The sequence below is a fragment of the Camelus bactrianus genome, chromosome 11 (assembly GCF_048773025.1).
Source record: "Camelus bactrianus isolate YW-2024 breed Bactrian camel chromosome 11, ASM4877302v1, whole genome shotgun sequence".
Classification (NCBI taxonomy): Eukaryota; Metazoa; Chordata; class Mammalia; order Artiodactyla; family Camelidae; genus Camelus; species Camelus bactrianus.
In genome coordinates this window covers 51,957,629-51,984,869 of record NC_133549.1, presented here as the reverse complement: position 1 = coordinate 51,984,869, position 27,241 = coordinate 51,957,629, and the positions used below count along the sequence as shown (strand labels likewise).

Sequence of the window (27,241 nt, the reverse complement as noted above, 5' to 3'; positions counted from 1 at the left end):
TAGATCTGGTTCAAGCCTCACATGACACAACAGTTTTGTAAATTTTAACTAGCAACACCTCTGGCAAATGTGCTTTGAATCTAATGAAAAGCAAAAAAATGAAATACCCCTTCAGAAATCCATCAAGATGTTAAAATCTGACAAGATCATATGCAGAGATACAGATAGAGATACACACATTTATTTTATATATATATATATACACATACATACATATATACACACACACACACTCACTTAATTAAAGCAGAAGATCTATTTGAGGCTGTGTGGGTTTTTTTTAATTCTCTGTTGGCTTTAAAGAAAGCAGCATATACTATTCCAACAACCTACATTTTTATTCCTGTTTTGAAACCCAAGGCTTTTTTCTGCTGAGATATTGTATAACTCGTATCTATGGTAAAGTTTGGTTATACAGTACTCAAGCATTGGTTTCCTAGGAAACCAGCAAATGTTTTAAAAGTATCAAACGTAAGAAGTCAAATGCTTATTACCACTATGATACAGTAAAGATCTGGGACCTCCACTGCTAGAGCCCCTTAACCCAGGAAAGGTAAATATGATATGAGCAGTTCCTATGTGGGAAAGGAATACTCTTTACTGGTATTACACAAAAAACACATATTCAACGGTACTTCACCTACTTACTGCCTTATACTCCACCCTCCATTCATGAAACAGTGCTTTCAGCACAAAATAAAGAAAACCACAACAATTTAGCTTGGCTCTGAAGGTGGTACATTGTGGCATTGCAAGAGAAAATAACGCCCTTACCTCTCATTCCTGGATGTAGTGCAGCTTTACAAGAAAGAGTTTCAAATCAAAAGGGGGGAAAAAAAGGATTCTGCCATAGGCTCTCCAATTATGCTTCATATAAAAAGCCTAAGCTTTCTGAATTTCAGTTTTCTCATGCTCTACCTGTATCAGAGAGCTTTGTCAATGTCTCTTCAAAAAAAATACATGTGAAAGAACTTACTGAGCAGTCAAGGCTCTTAGAAATGCACAAAATTATTGGATTTCAGCTAATGTTACGAGCATCCAACATCCTACCATTTGCCCAACTGTGAAGGCTCTCCCTCTTCCCATCCTGCAACTCAATAGTATCAGCCGACGACCCTACCAACAGTCTCGTTCTGCATCAATCATCTTTGTATCTCCATATCACCAGTTCTAAGACCTCATTAGCTTTCCCTACCTAGTCTCACCACCTAAAACATCCCCCAAACTTTAGACCATCCTACAAACAGCTACAGATTAATCTCCTCCAAAAATCAACAGAGTTAACTGCCTTATCTGAAACCATTCAACTATCCAAATGGTGCATAAAGTCATAAATTCTTTAGTGATGTACAAGGCTCTCCACAACTGGGCTCATTTCTATACTTACAAATTCCCTCAGTCCTCACCCTCATCAACTCTGTATTTCAACAGAACTGAAATATTCATGATTCCCTGAAGTACCATATGGCTTTATCTCTCTGCATCTTTCCTTAGCGTTCACGTGTACTTGTAAATCCAATACAGGGATGATAAGACTTCCCTTTCCGTACACTCTTCCATATGTGGTTAGAGGGGTCACTATGGAGACAACTTAAGCCCTCCTATACTTACCATGGCAGTCCACATCTTTCCATTTGCTCTGCCCCCACCCAAGTGGAAGTTTTTCTCATCCCTTATGCGATCCTTGGGCTCTTGGCTTCCTGTCTCACCTTCTTTGCCGTAGTTCATCTCCATTTAGACTCCAGAATGATTTCTTTCTATTTTTTAGCAGCCTTATTTAGGTATGATTGGTATATAATAAACTACAACTATTTGAAATATAGTATCCACTATATACAGTAAGTTTTGACATATATATGCACCCACGAAATCATCACCACAATCAGGATACTGAACATATTTACTGGCCCCCAAAGGTTTTCCTCCTCCAGTATCCTTCTCCTTGCCCTAGGCAACCACTGATTTGTTCTTTGTCATTGTAGTTTACATTTTCTAGAATTTTATATAAACAGATTATTACAATATATACTCTTTTGGGTCTGACTTCTTTTGCCAGCATATTTTGAGATTTCTTCATGTTGTAGTGGGAGTCAAAAGTTTATTACCTTGTGTTTCTAAGTAGTACTCCATGGTATGGCTATATCACAGTTTGCTTTTCCATTCATGTGTGGATGGACATTTAGGCTGTTGCCAGTTTCTAGCTATTGCAGATCAAGCATCAGAAACATTCACGTCCAAGTCTTTGTGTGGACATCTGTTTTATCTTCCTCGGGTAATTAATTGCCCAGGAGAGAGTGGATGGATGAGACGGTAGATGTATGTTTAATATTTTTAAAAAACTGTGAAGATGGTTTCCAAGTATGTGTTCCATTTTATATTCCCATCAACAGTGTATGAGATTGAGTTCCTTCACACTTGGTATAGCCAGCCATTTAATAGTTACCATTCTAATAGATATGTACTGATGTCACATTGTGGTTTTAATCTGTATTTTCCTAACGACTAATGATGTTGGGTATTTGTTCATATGCTTACTTGCCATCCATATGTCATCTCTGGTAGAGTCTGTTTCAACTTTTGCCCATTTTTTATTGGGTTGTTTTTAACATTTTGAGATTTTTTTTATTTTCTGCATTTAAGTGCTTAATAAGATAAATTATTGCAAATGTATTCTTCCAGTCTATTTTTTGCCTTTTTATTCCCTGTAAAAGTAGAAGTTTTTAATTTAATAAAGTCTAACTTATCAACCTGCTATTTTATGGATTGTACTTTTGTTGTCATATCTTTTATGTTCTCCTAAAAGTTTTAAAGTTGGAGATTTTGCATTTGAGTCAAAGGTCCATTTTGAGTTTTTATATATTATATGAGATATGGATTTTTTGCAGATGAATAGTCAATTGTCCTAGTGCCATTAGTTGGAAAGAATATCCCTTTTCCACTAAACTGTCTCTGCACTCTTGTCAAAAATTAGTTGTCTATATAAATGTGTGTTTCTGAACTCTCTATTTTGTTTCATTAATCCAGTTGTCTACATTATGCCAACAGCACACTGCTTTGACTCTGGTAGCTTTATAATAAGTCCTGAAATGGTGTTAGTTCTCCAAATTTGTTCTTTTTTTAATATATTTTTATTGAAGTACAGTCAGTTTACAATGTTATGTCAGTTTCTGGTGTACAGCACAATTCTTCAGTCACATAGGAACATACATATATTCGTTCTCATATTCTTCACCATAAGTTACTACAAGATATTGAATATGGTTCCCTGTGTTATACAGTATAAACTTGCTTATCTATTTTATATATATTTATATCTGTTAATCTCAAACTCCCTTCCAAACCCCTTTCCCCTAGGGTAAGCATAAGTTTGTTTTCTATGTCTGTGAGTCTGTTTCTGTTTTGTAAGTAAATTCATTTGTCTTTTTTTTTTTTTTTTTTAAGATTCCACATATAAGTGATATCATGTGTTATCTTTCTTTCTCTTTTCTGGTTTACTTCACTTAGAATGACAGTCTCCAGGTCCATCCTTTTTAAAAATTGTTTTGACTATTTTGAGAGCCATATAAATTTTAGAATCAGTTTTTCAATTTCCACAAGAAGGCCTGCTGGGATTTTGATTTGGTATTGCCTTAAAACTGTAGATCAATTTGCACACAACTGACAATTTAACATTATAAATCATGCAATATATTCTCCACTTATTTTTCTTAAATTTATCTCAGCAATGGTTTGCAGTTTCAGTTCACAGCTTTTCACATCTCTTATCAGATCTATCCCTAAGTATTTCATACTTTTATGGTATTGTGAAGGGTATTTTTATTTCAACTTTGGATTGTATATATAGAAATATGATATGTTTTGTACACTTCTTCTTCTAGTGGCTTTTCTGTAAATCCCACATTTTCTACATAGATGATAATTTTTCCTGAAAATAAAGTAATTCATACTTTATCCTTTCCAATACAGAGGTCTTTTTTTTTTCCTTCTCACGCATTATTGCACTGGCAAGAACCTCCAGTACGACATCAAACAGAAATACATAGAGGAGCCTTCTTCATCTTACTCCTGATACTAGGGGGAAAACTTGGAAAGTATCTCCTTTTTAGTTTTCTGAAAGAAGCTGCATAGAATTGGCATTTTTCCTTCCTTGAATGTTTGGTAGAATGCACCAGTAAAGTCCTCTGGGCGACAGTTTTCTTTATGGGGAGGTTTTTAACTACAAATTTAATATACTTAATAGATACGCTACTGTTCAGGTTATCTGTGTCTTCTTGAGTGAGTTTTGGTAGTATGCATTCGTCAAATAATTTTTTTCATTTCATATAAATAGTAAGATTTATTGATGTAAAGTTGTTTTAAAATTTTCCTTATTATTAACCTTTTCCTAACTGTAGAATATGTAGAATGTCTATCTCAATCCTGACATTAGTCATTTGCCTTGTCTCCCTCTTTATTTTTCTTATTAAATCTGGCTAGAGGTTCATCAATATTATCAATGCTATCAAAGAACCAATATTTGGCTTCACTGATTTTTTTCCTATTGTTTCACTGTTTTCTACTTCATCAATTTGTAATCTGACCTTTATTATTTCCTCTCTTCTACTTACTTGTATTTAATTTGCTCTCGTGTTTATAATTTCTTGATGGAAAAAACTAATCTTTTAAACTTGTAAAGTGGCTAGTATCAGGTCCCACTATAAAATTCTCCTAATGTTTGCACTGCACTGGAATATCCAAGATCCTTTAGCCTGATAGGATCTGACATCCACCTAACTCTCTGCCCTCATCTCTCACCGCCTTCCCACTCATCTGCTGTGCTCCAGCCCCACTGACCCTCCTACACACCAAACCTGCTCCTGCCTCTGGGCCTTTGTACTTGCTTCTTCTCCTCTCTGAAACTTTTCTCTTAGATCTTCACGTGGATGCCTCCTTTTCATCAGTTCAATTTCAGATCTGGTGAAACTTCTTTTAAAGAGGCTTCGCCTCCCCTCTCCCTGCCAAAAGAGGCTTTCCCAGACTTCCCAACGTAAAGTAGTCCACCACCTCACTAGCCTCAGTCATTAACATACTACCCTTCAAAACATTTTTACTATCTCAATTTACTTGCTTAGGTTTTTCATTTTTTGCTGTTTTCTTCTATCCCCCCCATTTCTATTGGTTTATTGAAAGATAAGGCACTTGTCTGTTCACTGTTGTGTTCATTGTGAAGCATATAGCAGGTGTTCAATAAGCAGCTGGTGAGTGAAAAAATATCCAGGCACTATGAAATTAATCTCTTTTGTCTCCAACACTAAGTAACACTTCAGTGACATATTCAAACTACAACTAAAATTCTTTATTTCCCAGGACGCCCTGAGGTAGCAAGGCTGGTGTCTGTAGATTCAAGCTCATTTCATGGCTGGCTTCATAGCTGGGCTTTAATTATTGTCTTTCCTCCTAAAGAAGGGCAAAAATCTAAGTGAATCAGCATGACTGACACAGACTTCTTCCCCTTCCAGAAAAGCCAATTTCTTAAGAAACTGCTTATCCATGAAGCTGAGTTAAGATGAAATTCCAAGCTAAAATTTCATGAGGGAATTTCTTAGAATTTCTCCATCCAGCAAAAAAATGTTCAGTCCTATAAAGCTGTGTACATTTGTTTTTCTAGCTGAACCACTCTGTCTTGAATAATGTATTATTCTAAGAGTTGTAATTCTAATCTCACCACAATTTTCATTCACACCAACATTTACTGAGAATTTAGTATAAGTGCCAGGCACAGAACCATGTGTTTCAAGCTGGCTGAGCTAATTTAATTGCAACAATCCTGTGAGGTGTATACTATTATTGTTGCCACTTTACAACGAGAAAGCTGAAGCCCAGAAAGGTTTAATAATGTGTTCAAATTTTAACCAGTATTTAACCTTGGCAGAGTCAGGTCTCAACGTGGTTATCTGATTCCAGTGGCCTCACCTAACCATCACTGCATCCTTTCCCAGAGGGAAAAACTTTCCAAGGGACAGGACAACAACTTACTCATTGCTGCTTCTTTTCTGCCATGTCTCCTATGAAGTATAAGTTCAGGAAATATTTATTAAATTGAATTGGCTGTTACATCAAATAATCTGTTCATATGTTATGCTTTAATTTCTCTTTCAGGTAAGAGGCATAGAGTACTACATCTTGTGTACCCCCAGCCATAGTTCAGCTAATGTTTGGGGCTGTGTCTTCACAAAAAGAAGAAGACAAAACTTAGTACCATTTTCAATATAACTGACTGACCTCGTAATTATATGTTGTCAGATCTAGAAACAATTTTTTAATTTTTTTCTATATAAAGTGAAAAAAACATTGAAAACGTCTGTCCCTAATCTCTAGATTAGGATGACGGTTGATAAATAGTGCTCACCCATTTAGTTTTTAAATTATAAAACCTTTCAAAAATTCAGAAAATGACGTAAAATAATAGTCATCCATTAACGCATTAACATTTTTCAAAATTTCATTCAGTTTTCTCTTCCCCCTTCTCCCTTTCATTCTTTCTGAATAAAAAAAAAATTGGATACAGCTGAAGACTCACTTCCATTACTATTTCCTCCTCCCTTCTCTACATAATACTACAGCTCTAAGGCTGGAGAGCATTCTGATGTAGACTTTTATAACCGCGTTGCATATACAAATACCCATAACCAATAAACATTATCATTTTGTGTTCTGAGATTTTACATAAATTGTATCACACTGTACATATCCTTTTGCAACATCTTTATTCATTCCAAAATGTTTTTCAAATTTATCCATAAATTACCATTGAATACATTTTAATTAAATAAAACACAACATGGTTTTCCAGTAAGAAAAGAGGGCAACTTTATTCAGATGCATCAAAAAATATGTTCCAAAGGCTTTCTGCTTCCTCTCCGGATCTTCTCATACTTATGTAATGATCTTTTGTCTCATTATTTCTCCAGACACGGCTTTCAGGATCATGATATATTTTAATTTAGAATTTATTTTTAGCGAAGTTACATGTTAAGATGATTCAAAGAGTCAAATCCTTCCACCAGGCTTGTATACAACAGCAGTTTCCCACTCTAGACCCAAATCATTTCTGATTCCCTAGAATCAACCTCTTGAAAAGTGTTTTTTAGATGATTCTTTTTTTTCTTCCATATATCTAATTAACTTACTTATATTGCTACTTTTTGTTTTCAGCATAGGATTTATCTACTCATTGTAGAAGAAAATGATTCAGCCCAGCCCTCTTTCCTGTCCTGCCACCCCATGTCCACTGCGCACATGCGCACGCGCACACACACATACATCACATCTACCTCTTCCTCCCAATGCTATAAAACACGTTTTGTCAGATCATTACCAAATGCTTCCATTGTCATGACTATATAAATGCTCTGCATAGCCGATTTGTGCAGTACATCACACGTACTGCTTTTCTGAAGAGGATTTTGTTTTCTGATTGTTAACAGCTGTTGTTTTTTTGTGTTAATTTCTTTTGTAGGTAATTAGTTTTTTTATGTTGTTAGCTCAGACTCTCCCCTAGGTATGCAAATCCCTCTCAAGACACGCAAACCTATCAAGCATGCTATCAAGTTTATCCACATGAAATCACTTCCAAAGACACTGTCTTGCCTCCGTCCGGATCAGCAGTTCTTGAAGCTTGATGTGCAACTTTGGTCATGAGGTCTCCCTACCATGTTAACCTGGGAATTCTTTCACCCTACTCTTGTGTTGGCTCCCCTGCCTCATAGATTTCACTTTCTTGATCCTCTCCCTCTCTTTTAATGGAGCACATCAACCAACACCTTCCAGAGAAAGGGTCTATGGGGGTAATTTTGGGGACCTCAACTATCTGAAATGTCTTTGGTCTTTCATCACAATCAGTGACGATTTTACTTAGTACAAAATTCTGTGTTGAGGAATCATTTTTCCTTAGAATTTCAAAGGCATTACTCAACTTCTTTTAACTCAAAGAAACACAAAGCTGACTTGATTCCTGATCCCTTGGATAGAAATCTACCCACCTTCTCCCCTCTACCCCACCCCACTCCTCCGAAGCTTGAGATCCATCCGTACTTTAAAATTTCACGATCAAATGCCTTCATTCATGGGTCTAATTCATCACTGTCTTGGGCTCTTTGTGGGACTTTACAATCTGGAAACTCATGTCCTTCAATTCTGGGAAACTTTCTTGAATTTTTTCTTTAATGATCCACTCCCATAAACCTTCTCTCTTTCCATTGTACTTCCTAGAAGGATCTTCTAATTTCCTTTTTCCTACTTTCCAATTCTTTGTCATTTGTTTGATTTTCTGGAATTCCTCAATTCCAACTCTTAATTGAGTTCTTCCCTCTGCTATAATATTTTTCATTTCATTTCCAGGAGCTGGTTTTGTGCTCTGCCATTTTTTTTCTCTCCATCAGCTATCTCCTCTTTTCATTTTATTCATGCAATATTTTTACTTATCTCTCTGAAGTAATATGATTGCTTCTCCTGCTGTCTCTTCCAAGTAGCTATTTTCTGTAGTATCTGTGTGTGTTTCTCTTTCATGTTATATGCTTTACTGGAATATCATATGAGTCCTAACTGGTAATTTAAGTTTCAGTCATTAAAAATGCTGGATGAAACTTGTTAACAATGGTTCCCACCACAGGGTGATCTGGCTAGCATGTTTCCTGGTGGATTCTCAGTGTCAATTATCTTTGTTTCCTCCCACCTCTCTTCAGCTGATCAAAGTACCTGGAGAAGATGCTTCTAGGCTCCCACTAGTAGCAAATAGTTTTGGCCACCCATGTACTGGGAGCTAGATGAATAATGAAAGGTTTCTAAATTCAGCTGTAGACTTCCAGTTAATTCCACTGTTTTAGGTTCAGGGTTCCTGCCTTCAACTCTGCTGGGTCTAAGTCCAGAGACCTTCCCTTCCCATGACTCGGGAGCTGGATCAGGCTATGGAACTGAGCCAGGAGCTATTTCTTTGGCCAAAACTTCTTCACCTTCATGTTGGATCAAAACCAATTTGTGACTAAAGTCACAGAAGGAAGAGTAAATAAACTCAGAGCCATCCTTTGTACAGAGTTCCAGGAGCTTGTTTAAGGATTGCTTCAGCATTGGGCTAACCTCCAGAGGGTGTAATTTTTCTAACTTGCAACACTTGTAAGAACTCCTGTAGAATTCTTAGTTATTGTCTCCAGTTTCTTTTGTACTTTTTTCTCACCACAATCTCGGTAAGACATTTATTGGACACTTCCTCCATCAGTTACTCTGCTCCTAATGCTCAAGATTGAAAGGTTTTTTTCTTACTAGTATTTAGTAAAGTGTGGTTATTTTGAGCAATGTATTTTCTTTGATATGAATGTACCATTAATTAAGGGCTACACTTACTGACAATCACGACTATAACAGTTGCAGCAGTCTTGACATCATATCAACCAGCAAGGTATTTGTACTTCGTTCACTGTGACATTTTGAAGAAATTGTAGGATTTGGGCTGGAAAATGCAGGAGATTCAGCGGTGAACAAAACAGGAAATAGAGATCTCCTGGAACTTACATCTGAGTGACTTTAGCATGGTTTCTTAAGCCATTGCCATAATTGAAACACCAGACCTACAAAAAGTTTTCTGTAATATTCCCTTACAAATTTCAAGGATCCACAGCACCCATTTTTAAGGCTTAGCCTTGACATTTTCTATTTTCACCTTCTTCGTGCCTCTTTATTTTCTTATCCACCAAACATGTTAAGTAATTTTTAAAAATTCCAAAACTTGGAGGCTTGAGTTTTCCTATAGGAAGAGCTCACAGTGAGCCCAACACAATGAAGGGAATTATACTCACAGTAAGGTGTAGCATCATAAAGTTTTAGCACACTAGGGGAAAAAAGAGAACATCTTACAAGTTTCCAGACAGAAAAATACATCTGTCTCTTTATTAGCAGGACCTAGAAGACTGCCTGGCATGAAAATAAATGTCTGTAACATAAGTGAATCCCTCTCTCACTTTATTCCACAGCGTGCCAGGTCAACATACCTCCATATAGGTCCTCTGTCTCCATTATAGTACTAAGTCATTCTTAGGTTAAGTATTTGGAGCTCAGGACACATTTTTTCCCAAGAGGATGAGGTGTATAAATTGTAGCTGATTCACAAGGGAGTCCACAAACATCTCTTTAACTCTTATAAAACTAAAGCAGTATATATTGAAAACCAGAGGGAAAATATTACTAACATTGTTACAATGCTAGTTAGTAAAATGGAAGTATACATAGTAAGCATATATATTTAAAATTTATATGTATATAAATGTATTTATCTTGAATGCTAGTATTTAAGGCAAAGCCGATTTAATGTAACTACAACTATGTCAAATCACAACACAGGTGTATTTTTCTTACCATGTAAGGTATAAAAATGACTTCTTCATTTTTTTCCCTGACCCTCACCCCATTTCTGACCTTTCATAGGAGTGGATGTGCATATTGACGTAAGGCTCAAACATGGGGTGAGACTCAGAGAAAGACTGCCTTAGGCTGGGTTCCCCAGAAGCAGACTGAAAGACAAGGATGTATGAAGGAAGTGGTCCCCAGAAAAGAAGGCAAGTGATGTGCAAGTTCAGGGGATGCCCCAGGGCGTGTGTCACAGCGCAGCAAGGGAACTCAGAGGAAATCTTAACATCTCTTTGAGGCAAAGGAGTCAGGCTGTTGGGCTCCCATACTTGTCAGTCACTGGCAAGGTTTGCCCTGGGGTGATGGAAACTCTCTGCTAATGCTTGAAAAACAGCCAGTAGCCCAAGGGAAGTCCTCCAAAGAAGAGTAGCAGATGCAAACCTTTGGAAACAAAAGTGGACTTTAGGGGGAAGGGGTGTGTGGAGATTGTCAAACGGAACTAAGAGGATCTGTGTGGAGCAGGGAAGGTTTCCTTTACAAGTTGGAAAGACACCTTCAGGGACAACTTAGAAATCTCCAAGAGTTTCAAGTGTTAAGGTGTTTGTTTTTCCAGACTATCTCGGAAGTTAGGTACCCTGCCTAAGCTTATGGGGACTCTTTCCTGTACCAAAGCACCTGTGCGTCTTAAAAATAGCTGACACAGAGCCACATTTTCTTATTCTGTATCTTTTCCCCATGAGCCCCCTTCTCCATGAGGCATATTTGTGTCAAACCACTTGGCCTCCATTACAGCCCACCTTCACCACTGGTGCTGAGCTTGGCTTGTGCACAATGCCATGTGCCCCTCATTCCATCTTCCCCTGGACCTCAGGGACAGAGGAAAGGCAAAGGAATAGGCCAACAGAAGAGCTATTCCCACACACACACACTTTTTGTTTTGCTTTGTGGTGGGGGAGGTAATTAAGTTTATTTACTTATTTGTTATTTAATGGAGGTACTGAGGATTGAACCCAGGACCTCCTGCATGCTAAGGAGCAACTCTCCAGAACTGAGCTATACCCTCTTCCCTTTATTCTTAGGCATTTAGATAAAGGTCCTCACTGAATTCATCCCACTACCCTATGAGGTCGGTCCTACTGTTATACTCATTTCATAGATATGATAACTAAGACACAGAGAATTGACGGAACTTGTCCAAGAATGTACAACTAGGAAAGAGCAGAGCCTGAATCTCACAGACAGCCAGGCTTCAGCAGCCACACTCCTAACCACTCTCCACACTGTCTCTCCTAACCATCTCCAAGATACGTGCTGTTTTTGATATTTTGCAAAAGGAGAAATTAATGTCCACAAGTTTAAACTAATTTGCCCATGTTGACAGAACCAATAAGGGGCAAAGTGAGAACCTGAACGCAGGTCAGAGGGCCCCAACTCCCATGCTCCTCTCAAAGTTACTTTCCATGAGAAGAAAGCCGGCTTTTCCCCCAGCTGACCTGGGGTGGAGGGGACGCAGAAGAGAGAACTCACTGCTTACATCTCAGGACTCACACCGAGATCCAAGAGAGTTCAAGCATTGAAAGTTAAGAAAGAAAAAACCCCTCAGGAAGAAGAGAGCGGCCTCGGTCCCTTTCTGCCTGTGGACCTTCCAAAAAGGTTAGTGCAGAACTCAACTCAAGTTCTGTGTGCACCAGGAGGTGCTCAGAACCAGAAGTTCCTGAGCTGTGAACTGCTCGGAGGGAGGTGAGCACCAGAGAGCTGAAGGGAAGACAGAGAACTTTAGGTAAAGATGAAAATGCCACAGAAAGGAAACAAAAGGCGGTGAGGAGAAGGACATGGGGTTGCGATTCTCTCTGCCACAGAACCACAGACTCTGACACCACCAAGTCCTAAGATGGACAAAACAGGTTCAGGCTGTAGCTGGTAGTTTCCTCCAACATGGATCCTGGCCCAAGGAGAGTCAGACTGGACATAACTAGTCGGCGTCGTAGGAACCCATGGCAGGATGGGGGTCAGACAGGACAGACGCCAAAGAAAAGACCACCCAGCAATTAGCAACAGCTGAAGATCCAGCCAGGCTGAAAAGTTACAGCAAAGGATGGCCCACTACGGGCACTGTCAGAGCAGGCAGGTAGCCAGACACGAGAACAGAAAGGGGAACGAAGGCCACAGGGCAGGAACTGGGCAAAAAGGAGGGGCAACGGCCAAACGCAGGAAACCATACATCGTGTAAACAACCGGGGTCCCTGGGCAGAGAAAGGAAAGCAGGAACCTCTGAGATGATAAGCAGTCACACATTGGGGTAACAATTGGCCCAGAGGCTGAGAAAGAAAGGTGGTAAAAGGCAGGACTCTCCAGTGTCCGCATACAACCACTTGCTCATCATGCCCTCATTTCAATAAAATTTGCCTTGCAGATTTGAAGTACCCATCATGCACTGACACCATGAGTTTTGATCCAGACTGAAAAAGGACAAAAAACCCTCCTCCCCTCAGGAAGGTGGAATTGGTGGGGGGAAATCTGGGAATATGACCCCAAATCCTCCTCTCCCCAGTGATTATCCTGCCCATTCATTTTCACACTCCGTGTAACCAACTTGACAAAGAAACTCAGGGCAGCCGCTCACCTGAGCCCACCCGTTCTCCCCTTAAGAGTATACTATCTATCCTTTAATAAATCCTCCCTTTACTTTTTTAACCTCCATGTCTGTCTCTGAATTCTGTCTGTGATGGGAAGAGAACCTGGTCACCACCGGCAGCAGTACCACAGGGACAGTTACAGAACCCAGGGTGGAGGGTCCAGACTGGAGTAGAGGAGGTGGAGCAGAATCCTAGTCCCCAGGGAAACAGGCTGCCAGAGGGCTTGTGCACTACTAACACTTGGAAACAGGTAATTCTGAATTGTGGAGACTGTCTTGCACATTGCAGGATGAGCAGCAGCATCCCCAGTGATGACAAACAGAGTGCCCCTAGATGTTGCCAAACGTCCCACTGGGGGGCAGAATCACTCCCAGCTGAGAGCCAGTGGGTTAGTGCAGTGACGAGGAGACCAAGCATGTGCTGAATGCTTTCTGTGTGCCAGGCCCCGTTCTCACAGCTTCACAAACATAGTCCTGTGTACCTCTACTAACACAGATATGAAGTGGCCACTATTACAATCCCTGCTTGACAGTGGGACACTGAAGGCACAGAGAGGTTGAGCAACTTGCCTCAAGTAACACAGCATGTAACTGGCAGATCTGAGATTCCAACTGGGAGGTCTACTTCCAGAGACCACACTCTTAACCTGTACATATGCTGCCCATACATATCTACTTTATAGATGAGACATCCAAGGCACAGAGAGGTTTCTCTGACTCCAGAGTCCAAGCACTAAATCATCACTCTGCTGACTCTCCAGTTCCTGTCAGGGTGAGACCAGTGGGAATATCGACTGGACTACAGATTTAGAAATTCCTATTCAAAGTGTCTAAGCACCAGCTTAGTCTGCAGTCTATGGAAAATACGGGTTAATTTCATTAGCTTCAGTGATTAGAAGAATGGGGGATAAGGGACCAAGATTCATTACACAGTCCAGGATCTGTTCGAAGTACCCATCTCTGTTCTTTTCAACTTTTTCCTCTTTTCCACTCTTTCCAACTCTCTCTCTCTCAAGCTACTGTGCCGCAATTTGATTTCCCTTTAAAAAAAAAATCTACTGTTTATCAAATAAAACAATGCACAGTCTATTTCTAATTCCTATTTTAATGAGATCACATATGTATCCTTTATAAAAGTAAAGAACATACAACTCTAGGAACAGATCATAAAAGCCTCACAATTAATAAGACTGCATTTCTATCTCTGAAAAAAAGGACAAAAATAATGTATCTAAAGTTTTGCAGACCCTTATAGCCTGCCGAAAGCCCTCAATTTCTTTTTCCCTGAATCAGTTGCCTTCAATAAGAAGAAGAATTCTGTGTCTACTTTAAATGTGAATTTCTCTAGTACGCTTCAAGCCCTTGATTTACAAAAATCTGATACCTACAAATCTTGTCGGGAAGATGTGTAAATCTGTAAAGTACTCAGGCAGACAGCAACGTAATGTTATTTGACTCAGAATGCGGTTCCTGGAGTATCGCTCGGCTCCAATCCATGAGTTTGTCTAAAAGCAGCAAAGCCACACAGGCTAGTTGGCGCCTATCAAAGAATTCCCTCGAAGTCGCACTGAAAATAACTGAAATTGCAGCTAACTCAAAGATTTCCCTCAGTGAAAAAGGTAGAAATACGACTGGAGCTATTAATTTTAACTGAAATTGCTTATTTTACTCTTGAAGGCAACTAAGGAAATGGGGAAATATAATACCCTCCGGCTGTGCCAAGTAAATAAAGCCCCCGGCTTGACGCTGGGGAAGGATGTGCATTACCAGCACTTAGGTATTTGATTACAAAAGCACTGAGAGCCAAACCATTTGATTAAAACATTTTGGGAGTTGACACAGGAAATAGAAACTGTTAGAAAGCTGCCTTTACATCTTCAACAACTGTGATTTCCAAGAACAATCATTTGGAAACATCGAGAAACTAGAAGTCAACATGGAAAACAGGACTCTGCCCTTAACCAGTGATGTTACCCTAGATCACAAACTCTCTGGACTTCTTTGTTTTTATTTGTATAATGAATGGGGTGCACTGAGCAATCCTTATGGACTTTTTTTTTTTACTAGACCTGTGTTCAAATTCTGATTTCATTGGTCTATACAGCTCTGTGACTTTGATCAAGTTGTTTAACCTCTCTGAATTCAGGTCCCTCAAATGTTACCAGTGGGCTAATAGAGCTTCTGAAAATGAAGAACAACCCTGAAATGTAAACACTGGTTCCCTTTACAGAATACACAGATCCATAAACCCTTATGTATCCATTCAAAATCAAAAACTCTAAAAACCAAAGCCTTACAAGTTCACAGGAAACTCATTTTGTCACAAAGCCCAACCAGAATTGGCCATGAGGAATTCTATAGCTTTTATTTTTCCCATTTAAGTAAATATTCATATGTTTTGCTAAAGAAATGAAGATATTTTCATTTTAGGAGGGCTGCTCTAACTCCCCAAGGAATGTTACAGAATCCATTCTATGTGTACCTTTCATGTGATCTTTCAAAAATATGGGGGAAAAACTGAATTCCAAAGCACACTGGAACCTAAAGATTTCAGATAAGAATTATAAACTTATATTATGTTATAGATTTTAATTGTTTAGCAATAAAGTATGAAGGTAACCTTAAGGATATATCTTGGTGCTGAAGAAAATGAGAAGAGTTTCAAATTTCAATTTTTCAAAACTCTATTATTTATAGATCAAAACCAAATGTTATGCATTCAATAAATAATTTGTCCTAATCAAAACATGCAGAACATTGATACATTCCATTTTGTTTTCTAGTCTGCTAATATGAAGCTTGAACACTGTCTGAATTGTTACATTCATCTCTCCCCCAGCACACACTCAGTGCAAAGGACCGTTAGAAGCAGAGCGCTACGAAGACGAGAGGGGAAAAGCACGGAAAAGTGATAATGCTACATGAGTGCTTTCTATGCCCCAGATTTCATGCAAGTCTCTTTACATTTGTATTTATAATTTAACACAAGCCCTGCCCCCGATAGCGTACAACCTGGATGAGAACAGACATGTCACTCATTTACTGAACTACTACCGTGTGTCAGGCACTGTCCAGGGACCTGGGGCCCAGATCGACAGAGGTGAGTTTACACAGAGTCCTCTGGACAAACAGAAAACAGAAAACAAACAGATAATTCTAGATAATGAAGTGCTGTGAAGAAACCAAGGTGAGGTAACGCAGTGGACACTATCTGGGCTGAAAGTGACTACAGTCTGCTCAGAGAAGGCACCTTCAGGAGGTGGCACCTGAGTGTGTGTGTGTGTGTGTGTGTGTGTGTGTGTGTGCGTGCGCCTATATATGTAATAACAATTAACAAAAGATTTAATATTAAGTACTGACAGAACATTAGACCTAAAAAAATTCAAAACCATAGGTATTCCCAAAGAGAAATCATTTCAGTGTGGTGGGGGCAGAGAAGTAAAAGGCAGATGGACTTCATTAAAGGGAACATTCCAATTCATAGCAGAATGCCAGCTGAGACAGCCCCTAACCATGAATCCCAGCTCCACTGTTCTGGACACTGGGACAAGCTGCCTTCAATAGTGTTTATGGTACAGTCTCCCACATTTAGTTTTAAATTCCCATTCTGTTATTCTAGGGGTTCTCAAACTTTAGGGCACATCAGAATCACCTAAAGGGATGTTAAAATACAGAGTCCAGGGCACTAACCCTAGGTTTCTGATTCAATCAGTTGGGGTGAGGCGAGATTTTGCATTCCTAACAAGTTCCCAAGTGACGCTAATGTGTCCTGGGAACCAAGGTCGTCTTCACATCTGTGACACCCTGCCCAACATCCCAGACTGTGCAAATAAACAAAACACACAGAAACAGGATCAACCTACTCAAGGATGCATGGGGTGTTTTTGAAAACCTTGTTGCACCTTATGCATTTTTATGAAATTGCTCTCAATCCTTTGTGTATGTGCACATATACATGTACCTCTAATACTCTGAATTCCTAGTTGCCTTGTACCTATATATTTATCAAAACTAATTCTCATGACACAACATCTCATATTCTTCACTATTATTTCTTCACTATTTCTTCACATATATTCTTCATTTTTATTTGTTTGAACAAGAAGATCCAAATTTGACCAATGGCATTTTAGACTTCCAACGACTAGTGTAACTGAAGCTTGAAATGTGTAGCTTACGGCAAACACATGAAATAGCTTATTGTCCCTGAAATCCCTTTAATCAATTCCCAGTGAATCCTCAAGGTAAAATCATTCTTAATTCTCTCCAACTGAAACTTCATTCCTGGGACCTGAACAATAAGAAAGAAAGGTAACAGTGCCACCTCATTTCACTGCTGAATAAGCAACAGATCTGGCAAGCTCCCCAGTTGGGTCCTAACCCAGAAGCCTCTGCGCCAGGCGGGACTGACTGGCATCAGAGTAAAGGCTTCTGAGGAACACGGTCAGACAGGTAGCAAGCCAGGATCTTCAGTGAGACACGGTGGAGCCAGCCGTGGTCACTAAATCAGAGTTATGTCCCACTGAGGGCAGGACCACCTGCATTAGAGGTCATTCAGTCTTGTTCACTGTTTTTAAAAGGGTTCTACCCTTAAGAGAGTTTTTATTGAAACCCTCCACCTTTGGCATGAAATCACCACCTCAGGCACATCTAGACAACGACATTTCTCCCTTCCCCTCAAATCTTGTAAAGTTCTTTTGTCTTATATTTCTCTCACAGACTCTTGTCTGTTTTTTTTTAATTCTGTAATTCAGATACCACCTCTTTGCCTCTCTCATTTCACAAACAGCTCCCTGACCAGCTTATTATTCGCCTCAGGGATTGGTGCTTATCGTTAACTCATTCATGCTCTCTCCTTTTATTACTTAGCAGAACACGCATGGGGAACGAAAGTGGGGGGCTAACTTCGAGGATAGATATTAGCACTAAAAAATGGAAAGGGGAAGTTGTAGGAAGGTATAAGCCACACAGTCTGCTTACACAGTACCTCTAGTAAACAACTCAGTGTAGTAGCCAAATGCACAGCCTTTGGACTCAGACAGCATTGTGTGGTCTTGGGCAAATAACTTAACTTCTCTGAGTTTGCTTCACTTTTGCTGTCTTTAACATGGAGTAAATACTCTCTACCTTTCAGAACTATTATGAAGGTTAGGCAAAAAAATACATGGTATCCCCAGTGCAATGATGACCTGATACTACTGCTGTTTTTGTTACTGTCAATCAGGTCATTATGACACTAACATAATGAATTTGGGTACAAAACTAAATTCCTCAGTTTCTGCATTACTCCAAAAACAATAAAAAATATATATATACACACATATATATATATAAAAACAGTCCAGTTGAACTTTTCTGAGACTCTTGAGATTTAATGTTTAATGTTAACAACAAATACCCTGGGTCCACATACAATCTTGACATTCTAAACTTCACTGATTAAGCCATAAATTGATGTCACGTAGCCCTTTGAGTGGATTGGGATCATTGGCAAAATAAGATGCTTATTGGTATGAAATGTATTAAAAAGGTAAATTTATAAAGACAGAAAGCAGATCAGTGACTGCCTGGACCTAAGATTGGAGCAGGGACTGACTGCAAGTGGGCCCCAGGTAATTTGGGGCATAACAGAAATATCCTAAAACTAGACTGTGGTCATAGCTATGTAACTCTGTAAATGTACTGAAAATCATCGTGTTATATATACACATGCACAGTGGGCGAATTTGATGTTATGTAAATTATATCTCAATAAAGCTGTTAAAGATAATCTATCTTTCTCATTATATGACACATTTCAGAATAAACTAGTATTTTTATTCTTATTCTAAAGCTTTTCATTATCAGCTCATCACCAGGACTGTCATGAATTTGTCCGAGATAATTAAGATATTCCTCCACAGGCTAACAGGACTGTTATCAATTGCTTTCACCCACAATCATAATGTTTTTGAAAAGACCTCTTGAGATGCAGTATAAAAGTCATTAACAGAAAGCATTTATAGGCTAAGATTATGTTCTGCATCTGATGGCTTCTCGGCCTGGACAGCAAATATTCAAGATGGGAATGAATGGCTTTCAAACAGAAATCCATTATCAGTGCATAACTTCCACGCAGACATTTCAGGAAAGAGAAAAGGCACTTTGCTCTAAATGTTTTTGATGTGTTGAAATCAAATCATGAAAAGCAGTAGGTCTATAATAACGTACAGGACTGCAGAACAGCAGTGACCCGTCTGCATGTCCAAGCCCCCTACGTGTTACAATGAATGTTAAGAATAATATTACTACAATATCACATAAATGCATCTGCCAAGAATGACCACCAAATATCCTTCCTATCTTTAGAGCACAGACAGCATTTCCTTCAGATGCTACGACAACTATTTTCACTATGATTTCCTAACAAACTATATACATGGCACTCAGTTCAAACTTGGTCAGTCCATTCTTGACTTCTCTGTAGACCTGTAATTGCTCACTGAATGAACTAAATTGTATTATGCAATACATGCTTGCTTATGTTTGCCCTTTCCTGCCCACAGCTAGCCCACACAGAAGTCATGAAGGATTCTCAATCTTTCTGTAAGTCAGATCCAGCAAAACCAGGCTGGGTTGCAGTGCATCCATCTCTAGGACCTTGTCTTCCTAAAACTCTTTCCATCTCATACTCTTCAATTTGGTTAAGAGATGTTTGTAGCACTTTAGTAATGGAATTTGATTTAATGCAATATAAATGAAAATACAATGATAATTCCAACAGCTTATGTTCTAACGCCGTTTGTGGTACTCCACACTATGTTCTGGATCCTGTGCTGAGGGATTCACAAACATGATCTCTGATCCTGGCGTGCGTTATAATCCTCAGTCCTAATGAGGAAATGGAAGCTCAGACAGATTCAACGTTGCACACCTCGTGGGTGGCAAAGTAACAACTAAATCAGAGCCCACGCTTTATCCGTTGTGTGTGCTGTGTTCTGAGCCTCCCTGCTTGCATTTTCCATAAATGCACTGCTGAACCACAGGACTCAGTGGATTCTCAAGGCAATCTCATGAATGTACTGATGCCGCACAGAGTGTGGAAAGAATGCTGGCCTATTTACAGTGTTGTCACTTAAGAGTGATTGGATTTGGCTTGTGTCACCTCACCCCTTTGCCCTTTAATTAGCTCTTCTGTAAAATGGAAGGGCTCTGAACCCCTTGGTTCATTTAGATATTGTTAGGCATGAATGAGATCATGCATACATTCATTTTTTTCCTAGCCAATCAAGATAATGTTGTTATTAAGCCTCACTTCTACCAGATACAAGATATACAGTTGCACTAGTACATAGGTCTTCCAGGAATGCAACCTCAGACATCACAGAAGGACAAGCTCAGATATAGGGGGAAAAAAGGTTTTTTCTAGGATTGGGTGTTCCCAGGTTCCATCCTGAAGAGCTAAAAGACAATATACCAATCAACCTTTAAATATTCCCTGTTTTATCTTGGTCAATGTAGAGGTCAATGTCTAATGAAATTATACTTTATCATGAGCTTGGCTGTCTCTGTGGTCTCCTAACACTAAACTCTGTGTGGATATATGGACAGCTGAGAGTAGCAAGCTATCATCATAAAGCTGACGGGATTCTGTTAGTAAGAGTTCCAGCTGTGCCCACAAAAGAATTTAAGAATTTGATAGATTATCTTTAAGCTACTTCCATTAATTCCAGGTGCATTATTTGTCAATCAACCCATTTATTTCTTAAGCTTAACCAATTTATGAGGTTTTATGCCACAGAGCTTAAGAGGAGACATTTATTTGAGTTGTGGGACAATTATGCTTCCTTGGAAAGACAATGTAGAATCACAGATTATTCAAACCAGAAGGGGCTTTTCAAGACTATGCCGCCCCAGTTTTTCGGGTGAAAACTGAAATGCCTTCAGAGGCCAGGCAGATAATACAAACAAGGGGCATGGTGAGCTACAGACAGTATGGGCATGTCAGGGATTGCGACCAATTTGTGGAGCACAGGGAATCCCGCAAAGGCACGACAAGGCATTCAAGTTCAAAGCTTGTGAAACTCTTCTGGCCAAACCAAATATGCCTCCAAGCTCTACTGAGCTCAGTGACGTGTTTCCCAATTTCAAATTTTGAAACTTAAAAGATAAAGTATCCAAGAGCTAGGAACATGAAGAGCCTTCATTTTGTCCTTCTGGCAAAGAGTTAAGTACCTTCTGGGTACCAGCCCTGTTCTGGGCTCCAAGGATACAACATGGAGCAAAAGAGACATCGGTTTTGTTTTCATGGGATTTACCATCTTCTATGGGAAGAAGATGTCAACCAAACAATGACCAACATACAGAATTTCCAACTCTGATGGACAGGAGGAAGGAAAAGCACACAGCACCGCAAAGTCAGACACTGAGAACTGGAAACCTGCCCCTAGCCCAGGTATGCTGGGCCCAATCCATGCTGGAAGAGCTCTTGGAAAAGCAATGTCTTTTTTAGCATATATTCTAAAACCACAGATTTTCTGGTATTAAGTAATTTAGGAATGAGAAAGAGATGTATCTAGTAAAGCCCTAACTACAGTAGTTATTTAATAAATATTTGGTAAACAATTGAACAAATAAATAAATAACTAAAATTCAATCCACAGACTATGATTAGGAAAAAGAATCAGGGGGTATTTGGTAAGCTTTCTAATCATCTTCGGTTAATTTAAGATGCTAATATTTAAAGAAAAATGAATAAGGCAATAAAGCATTGGTAAATTGAGGGAATAGCTCTTTAAAAAGGGATTTGATTAAACACAGCCAAGCATAGGCCAGTAAAAATTTTTTAATCAAAACAAAAAATATGAAAGTACAAGGAAGGGAAAATTTTCTGTGTATGATACAGCAAAAAAAATGCTGGAGGCATGAGCAATTGTATTTGATAACAGCTTGAATATAGCAGAAATACAGTATTACTGTAGGAGGGACTTCCATGATACTAAGGTTTGCTAGTCTCTAAAAGAGGACATACTCGTGGCCACTGTGAGTACATGGGTACATGGCATATGAAAAATGTGAGTGTATGAAAAGTTACCAAAGAACTACATAAAAGGAACATTGTGAAAGGGAAGGGAAATAGGACTTATACTTAAAAAAGGAATTGTTGGGACAATCAGCTAAGCAACATGGCACAGAGAGAACACACATGGGCTCTGGGATAACACAGACCTGTGTGTGAGTGCTTCAGCGCACTCTTTTATTTTGAGCAAGTTGTTTAACTTCTCTGTGCCTCACTTTCTCCATCTGAAAAATTGGGATGATAATAGTACCTACTTTATCAGATGACTGTGAGAATTGAATGAGAAAGCTTATGGAGTATACAGTAAGACAAATATTTTTAGTATTAAATTATCATCATCATCATCATCACTCACTGACCAGTAAAGACAAAGCTAAAAAATAACAATCATTACCTCCACTTTATAAAAGATTTCTGTAAAGATAAGAGGAATTGTTTTCTATGTCAACAGAAAAGAAAATAGAGGAAGAAAAAAAAGTGAGTCTAGTTGGAGCAAGAAAACTTTCCCCTCTTCATGATGATGAAGCAATAGACCAAACTACAGAAAAAAGTTTGGAAATATACTAATGGGAGTCATGAAGGAAGGGGGAAATCTGCCATAGATGATTCAAAAGCTCACTAGCAAGGGCCCACCTAGATGATACTTTATAACCTCTAAGTTCTGCTAGCAGAGAATGCCACTCTTGCCAAGACAAATACATGCATACTTGAGTTGCTTTCCATCTATCACACTACAGTAACCCTTAGGAATCCAGAAGACCAAGCACTGCTCTGTGATGGTAAACAGTTCATACGGCCCAAGACCTTCAGCGGTGGTACCAAAAGGCAAGACCAGCCACCAAAGGGAAAGGATCACCTGAGAAAGGTAGCCTCCTCGGTGATGAGCAGTGTTGTGTTTCACACTTTAAAATGAAGGTTCTGGTGATGTCCTCCACTTTATTTCCCTCTCTGCACATTCTGCAGTGGGATCTTCACCAAAATATTCCAAGATTAACTCTTTCGATCTCTTCATTTCTAAGGGGATAGAAGGGAAACTCCGGCTTGCTTAAAATAATCACGAGTCTATTATAGAGAGCCTATAACTTTGGATGGGTTCTCTTCAAATATCAGAATTCTCTGAATGAGGTTCTTCTAATTATCCATAAACAGGTAAACTAACACTCACACATGTATAATGCTTCTAAGTACTTAACTTCTCTATTTCTGGAATTTTTTCCTGTAATTATTATTATTCCAAATGCTATTGACCATACTCTTTTAGAGTCTGCCTATCAAAAAATTCAAAAAGCACATCTTTTTTTAAGCTAGGTATTTCCCACCAAAACTCAAAAAGAGAAAAAGAGGGGGAAGTGCATACCTTAATGCCTTAAGCAAAGCATCAAAAAGGTAATGGCAAGATGAATTCATGAAGTGTATAAAGATGGTGGCAAAAAGTTAATAAAAGATGCTCCATTCACAGTGGGCTTGTTATTGTATTTATCTGCCATTCCTTCTCATGAGGACGATTTCAAAGTAATAACCATTTAGTTTTATGCCATTCAGTGCGACAGTTCTTGTTTCTTTTTTTTTCAATAAGAGAGTGAAGGTCTCCATACTAAGTAATCTTAAAATATTTGAAAGGCAGAGTCAGGCAGATTACAATTTTTCATGTCATATTTTCCTTTATAAAGAACAACAAAAAGTCTGAAGTGAGATTCTGAAGACAAGAAAAATGAGTATTTCCTGGTGAAGGCTACTGCTATTGAAAAAGAAGTCACAACCAAGTTTCTTTCACAATATTCTAAAGCTTTTCAGTTCTACCACAAAAAAACACTGTTCATACAAATGTATAATGGAGTTGAATATTACATTTTAATAAAGTTAAATATTAAGTGAATGACTAGAAACTTTGAGCAATTCTTTTATTTTGCATTGTACCATATGCGATGGAGAAAAAAAAAGATTTTTCCTCTAACAATTCAGAACTGAAAAGTTCCATTAAGTAAAATCCATTTACTCAAAATAAAAAGGGATTAACTGAATGGGTCTTTCAGCCAAAAACAAAACAAAACAAAAAACTACTCTTACTTATCTGAGTGTCTGTGGGCCTACTTTTCTAAGTTTTGGTATCCTCAGACAGTTCCTAAATAAGAGGGTAGCAATTACCTAAAGTGAAGATCATGATGCACACAGCGTTCCCTGGTAGACAGTGCAGGCATCGGACACTCTAGAATTTATTCCTCTGCATCTTTCCTTTTCTGTCTCTGCCCAGTGACATAATGAGTTGCCACTACAGACTTAGCAAAATAGTACATGTCATTTTCAGATGTTTAATATTCCTCTGTGAAGGATGTGGTGACACCTGTCAAACCAGCACAAGTCTAGGAGGAGGCCAGCTTTTCTGCCTTGCCATAATATAAAATGTGGTACTCAGTCCCCAATGATTCAGGCAAAGCAAGTCTTATGAAGATGGAAGCGTGGAGCTGTGCGGGCTGGTACAGTGTGCTTGCCAGCCACCTGTAGACTCCAGAGAGCATAGTCAACCCCTCTCCAGTCCATCAGTAACAATAATTCCAGAGAGGCAAAATTTAGAATTCCCATTTTTCTTCCTTGTCATGACAACCCTTTTTCCTTTCCTCCCAGTCCTGACGTGGAAGCACTGTCAACACCATAATTTATTGACAGAGCTGGACCATTAAGATGATGTAGAGTATATCCACAAAGGATATGCTTTTCCCTCACATTATCTCATTATTCCTTGGCCCAGATCTGGTGAAAGCTTGAGATTACCATAATACAATTGTTTCAGAGAATGGCCAAAGTATTTTGCTTAACTAAAGTGACACCGAATACAATTAACCAAATTAAACTGACTGGCTGATACTGTAATAATTTCATGTTCAGAGAAATACAATGCTACTCATAAAGAGCAGGTCTATGGTCTAGAAGTGAGAAAATAAAACTGATCATTAGAAGGTCAACAGCATTAGATCTACTTTTTGTCACATAAGAATAATTGAAGCTATTTACTTCTGCTTTTGCAGGGCCTAAGTACTCCACTTCTATACAGAAGTCAATGAAATTGCGTCTGTCATAAAGGGATGCTGGGAAAGTTTAATTAGCAGATTCTAAGAACTCTAAGGCAGATATGCCCTCAGAGTCCTACCACCAAATCTTGCCCATCTTTCTATTTCGAACTGCTAAGCCATTTAAGTGAACACAGGCTTTTTGTTCATGTTTCTCTATTGTTGCTAATTCCTCCTGTCCTTCTCATTTAGGTCCAATAAGCCAATGCATGACATGAAACTGGATTCATAATGAACGTGTTTACTTTCCTTATGATTAACTTCCCTACGTAATTAACGTCCCCAATCCTCTGGACAGCCTTATTACATCTCTGCTTTCATATGCTGTCAGCTGAATACATTTTCATATTTTAGAAGGAGGGGGAAAGAAACAAGAAAGCTTCTTGCTGACTCTCATTCTAAAGAGATTATTTTTACCAAAAAGTATTTGCAATTATATTTGCTATTTTCATCACTTATATAAAGTGCTATATTGGCTGATCCTCACCTGAGAAGATAATGATTAAATTGCAAATGGAAATAGTCTCCTAGCAAGACCATTGGGAACATCCTGAGGAGTTTTTAACAGCATAAGGGGAAAGAGGGCAAGAGAGAGACCAAAAAAGCCAGCAAAAGGGGCAGAAGTGCAGTTGTGACCACAGGGTGTAGGAATTCCCGGCTCCCTCCAGAGCTTTCCTGAGGGACACACAGAGATTCCCTTCTCTACCTGTCGTTTGCCCGCGGTGCCCAGCTCTGCTCACTCAAACCACACCGTCTGGAAGAGGGCTGAGAGCCCAATGTGCTCGCCCTCTCGTTCTCTCTGAAGCCTCCTTGGAAAGTACTCCTCAGCCTGAGCTCAGGCTGTTTGCCTTAAAAGGATAAAATATCTGTAGGAGAAAAAAACGTAGCTGGCTACAGAGACATCACATACCAGAAGGAGAGGCGCTGCAAGCCCGAACTGCTCTTCCAAAGGGGGCTCATCATGGTTCAGCCTTTGTACACCTAACATTTCACAGCCGCATCTGGGACACTGGGAAACAGTCTTACTGGCTTACAAAGCAGCTCCCCTCGATGAGAGTGCAAAACAAACTGGGGCTGACGGCTGATGCTGACGTGTCAGGTTTTTTTTGGTCTAGTTTTTTTTTAATAGAAGTATAGTCAGTTTACAATGTTGGGTAAATTTCTGGTATACAGCATAGTGATTCAGTACATATATATATATATATTCCTTTTCATATTCTTTTTCATTATAGGTCATATCACATAAGTGGAATCTAAAAAAATTGCACAGACGAACTTATTTACAAAACAGAGACAGATCCACAGACAGAAAACAAACTTGTGGTTACCAGTGGGAACAGGTTGGGTGGAGGGATAAAGTGAGAGTTTGGGATATGCAGATACTAACTACTATGGATAACACAGATAAACAGCAAGGTCCTCCTGTACAGCACAGGGACCTATATTCATTCCAGGATGTATCAGATTGGAACTGTGGCCAGGACTCTCGGCTGGCAGGACAGAGGACACATACTTACCCACTGGACACAGCTCCTGCCACTTTTTGGGCCCTAGATCCATGTAGTAACCCCAGAGATTAGGATGAAATGGACAGGTGCAGCTGTTGCAGAGACTGGGAAGCCTAGAGCGGCCCCCCTGCAAGCAGGGGACGTGGGTTGCTAAATAGGAACCAAGTTAAATGCTTTCCCAAAGCAGGGGAATTCAAGGAACCTGTAACAGAGGACATTGAATGGGCCGAGGAAGACGTTCTCAATCCTGGCTGCATATTAGAATCACCTCGGGAGCTAAAATAATACACCTACAACTCAGGTCCACCACAGAGCAATTAAATCAGAATCTCTGGAGGTGGCATCCCAGGAAAGATACTTTTAAAAATTCCCTTGGTGATTCTAATATGCAGCCAGAATTGAGAACCAATGGGCTAGGTACGGTAATGATTACTTATCCAGGAGGATAAACAGTAAGACATTAACTAAATAGTGTACATCTATAATTTGGCACAAAAAAAAATTATTGCTCTTACAAGTCCCTATTGCTTAAAGGTTTTAGTCAATAGGAACATTCAACTCTTTAAGTGGGAAGTTTACCTTGGTGCTTTAATTTCAC

The 27,241-nt window shown here is 39.1% G+C and overlaps 1 protein-coding gene across 2 annotated transcripts in view; it reads right to left on the bottom strand.

The window, feature by feature from the left end:
- PRKG1 (protein kinase cGMP-dependent 1) overlaps positions 1-27,241 on the bottom strand; it is a 1,107,715-nt gene that overhangs the window by 1,000,608 nt on the left and 79,866 nt on the right. The window contains exon 1 of one of the 2 annotated variants that reach the window (XM_045507363.2): positions 26,046-26,175. The exons of the other annotated variant lie outside the window; for it this stretch is intronic. Coding sequence (XP_045363319.1) covers positions 26,046-26,098 — 53 coding nt within the window. The 5' untranslated portion in view covers positions 26,099-26,175. Of the gene's footprint in view, positions 1-26,045; positions 26,176-27,241 lie in introns of those variants that run through there. 2 annotated transcript variants of the gene reach the window in all.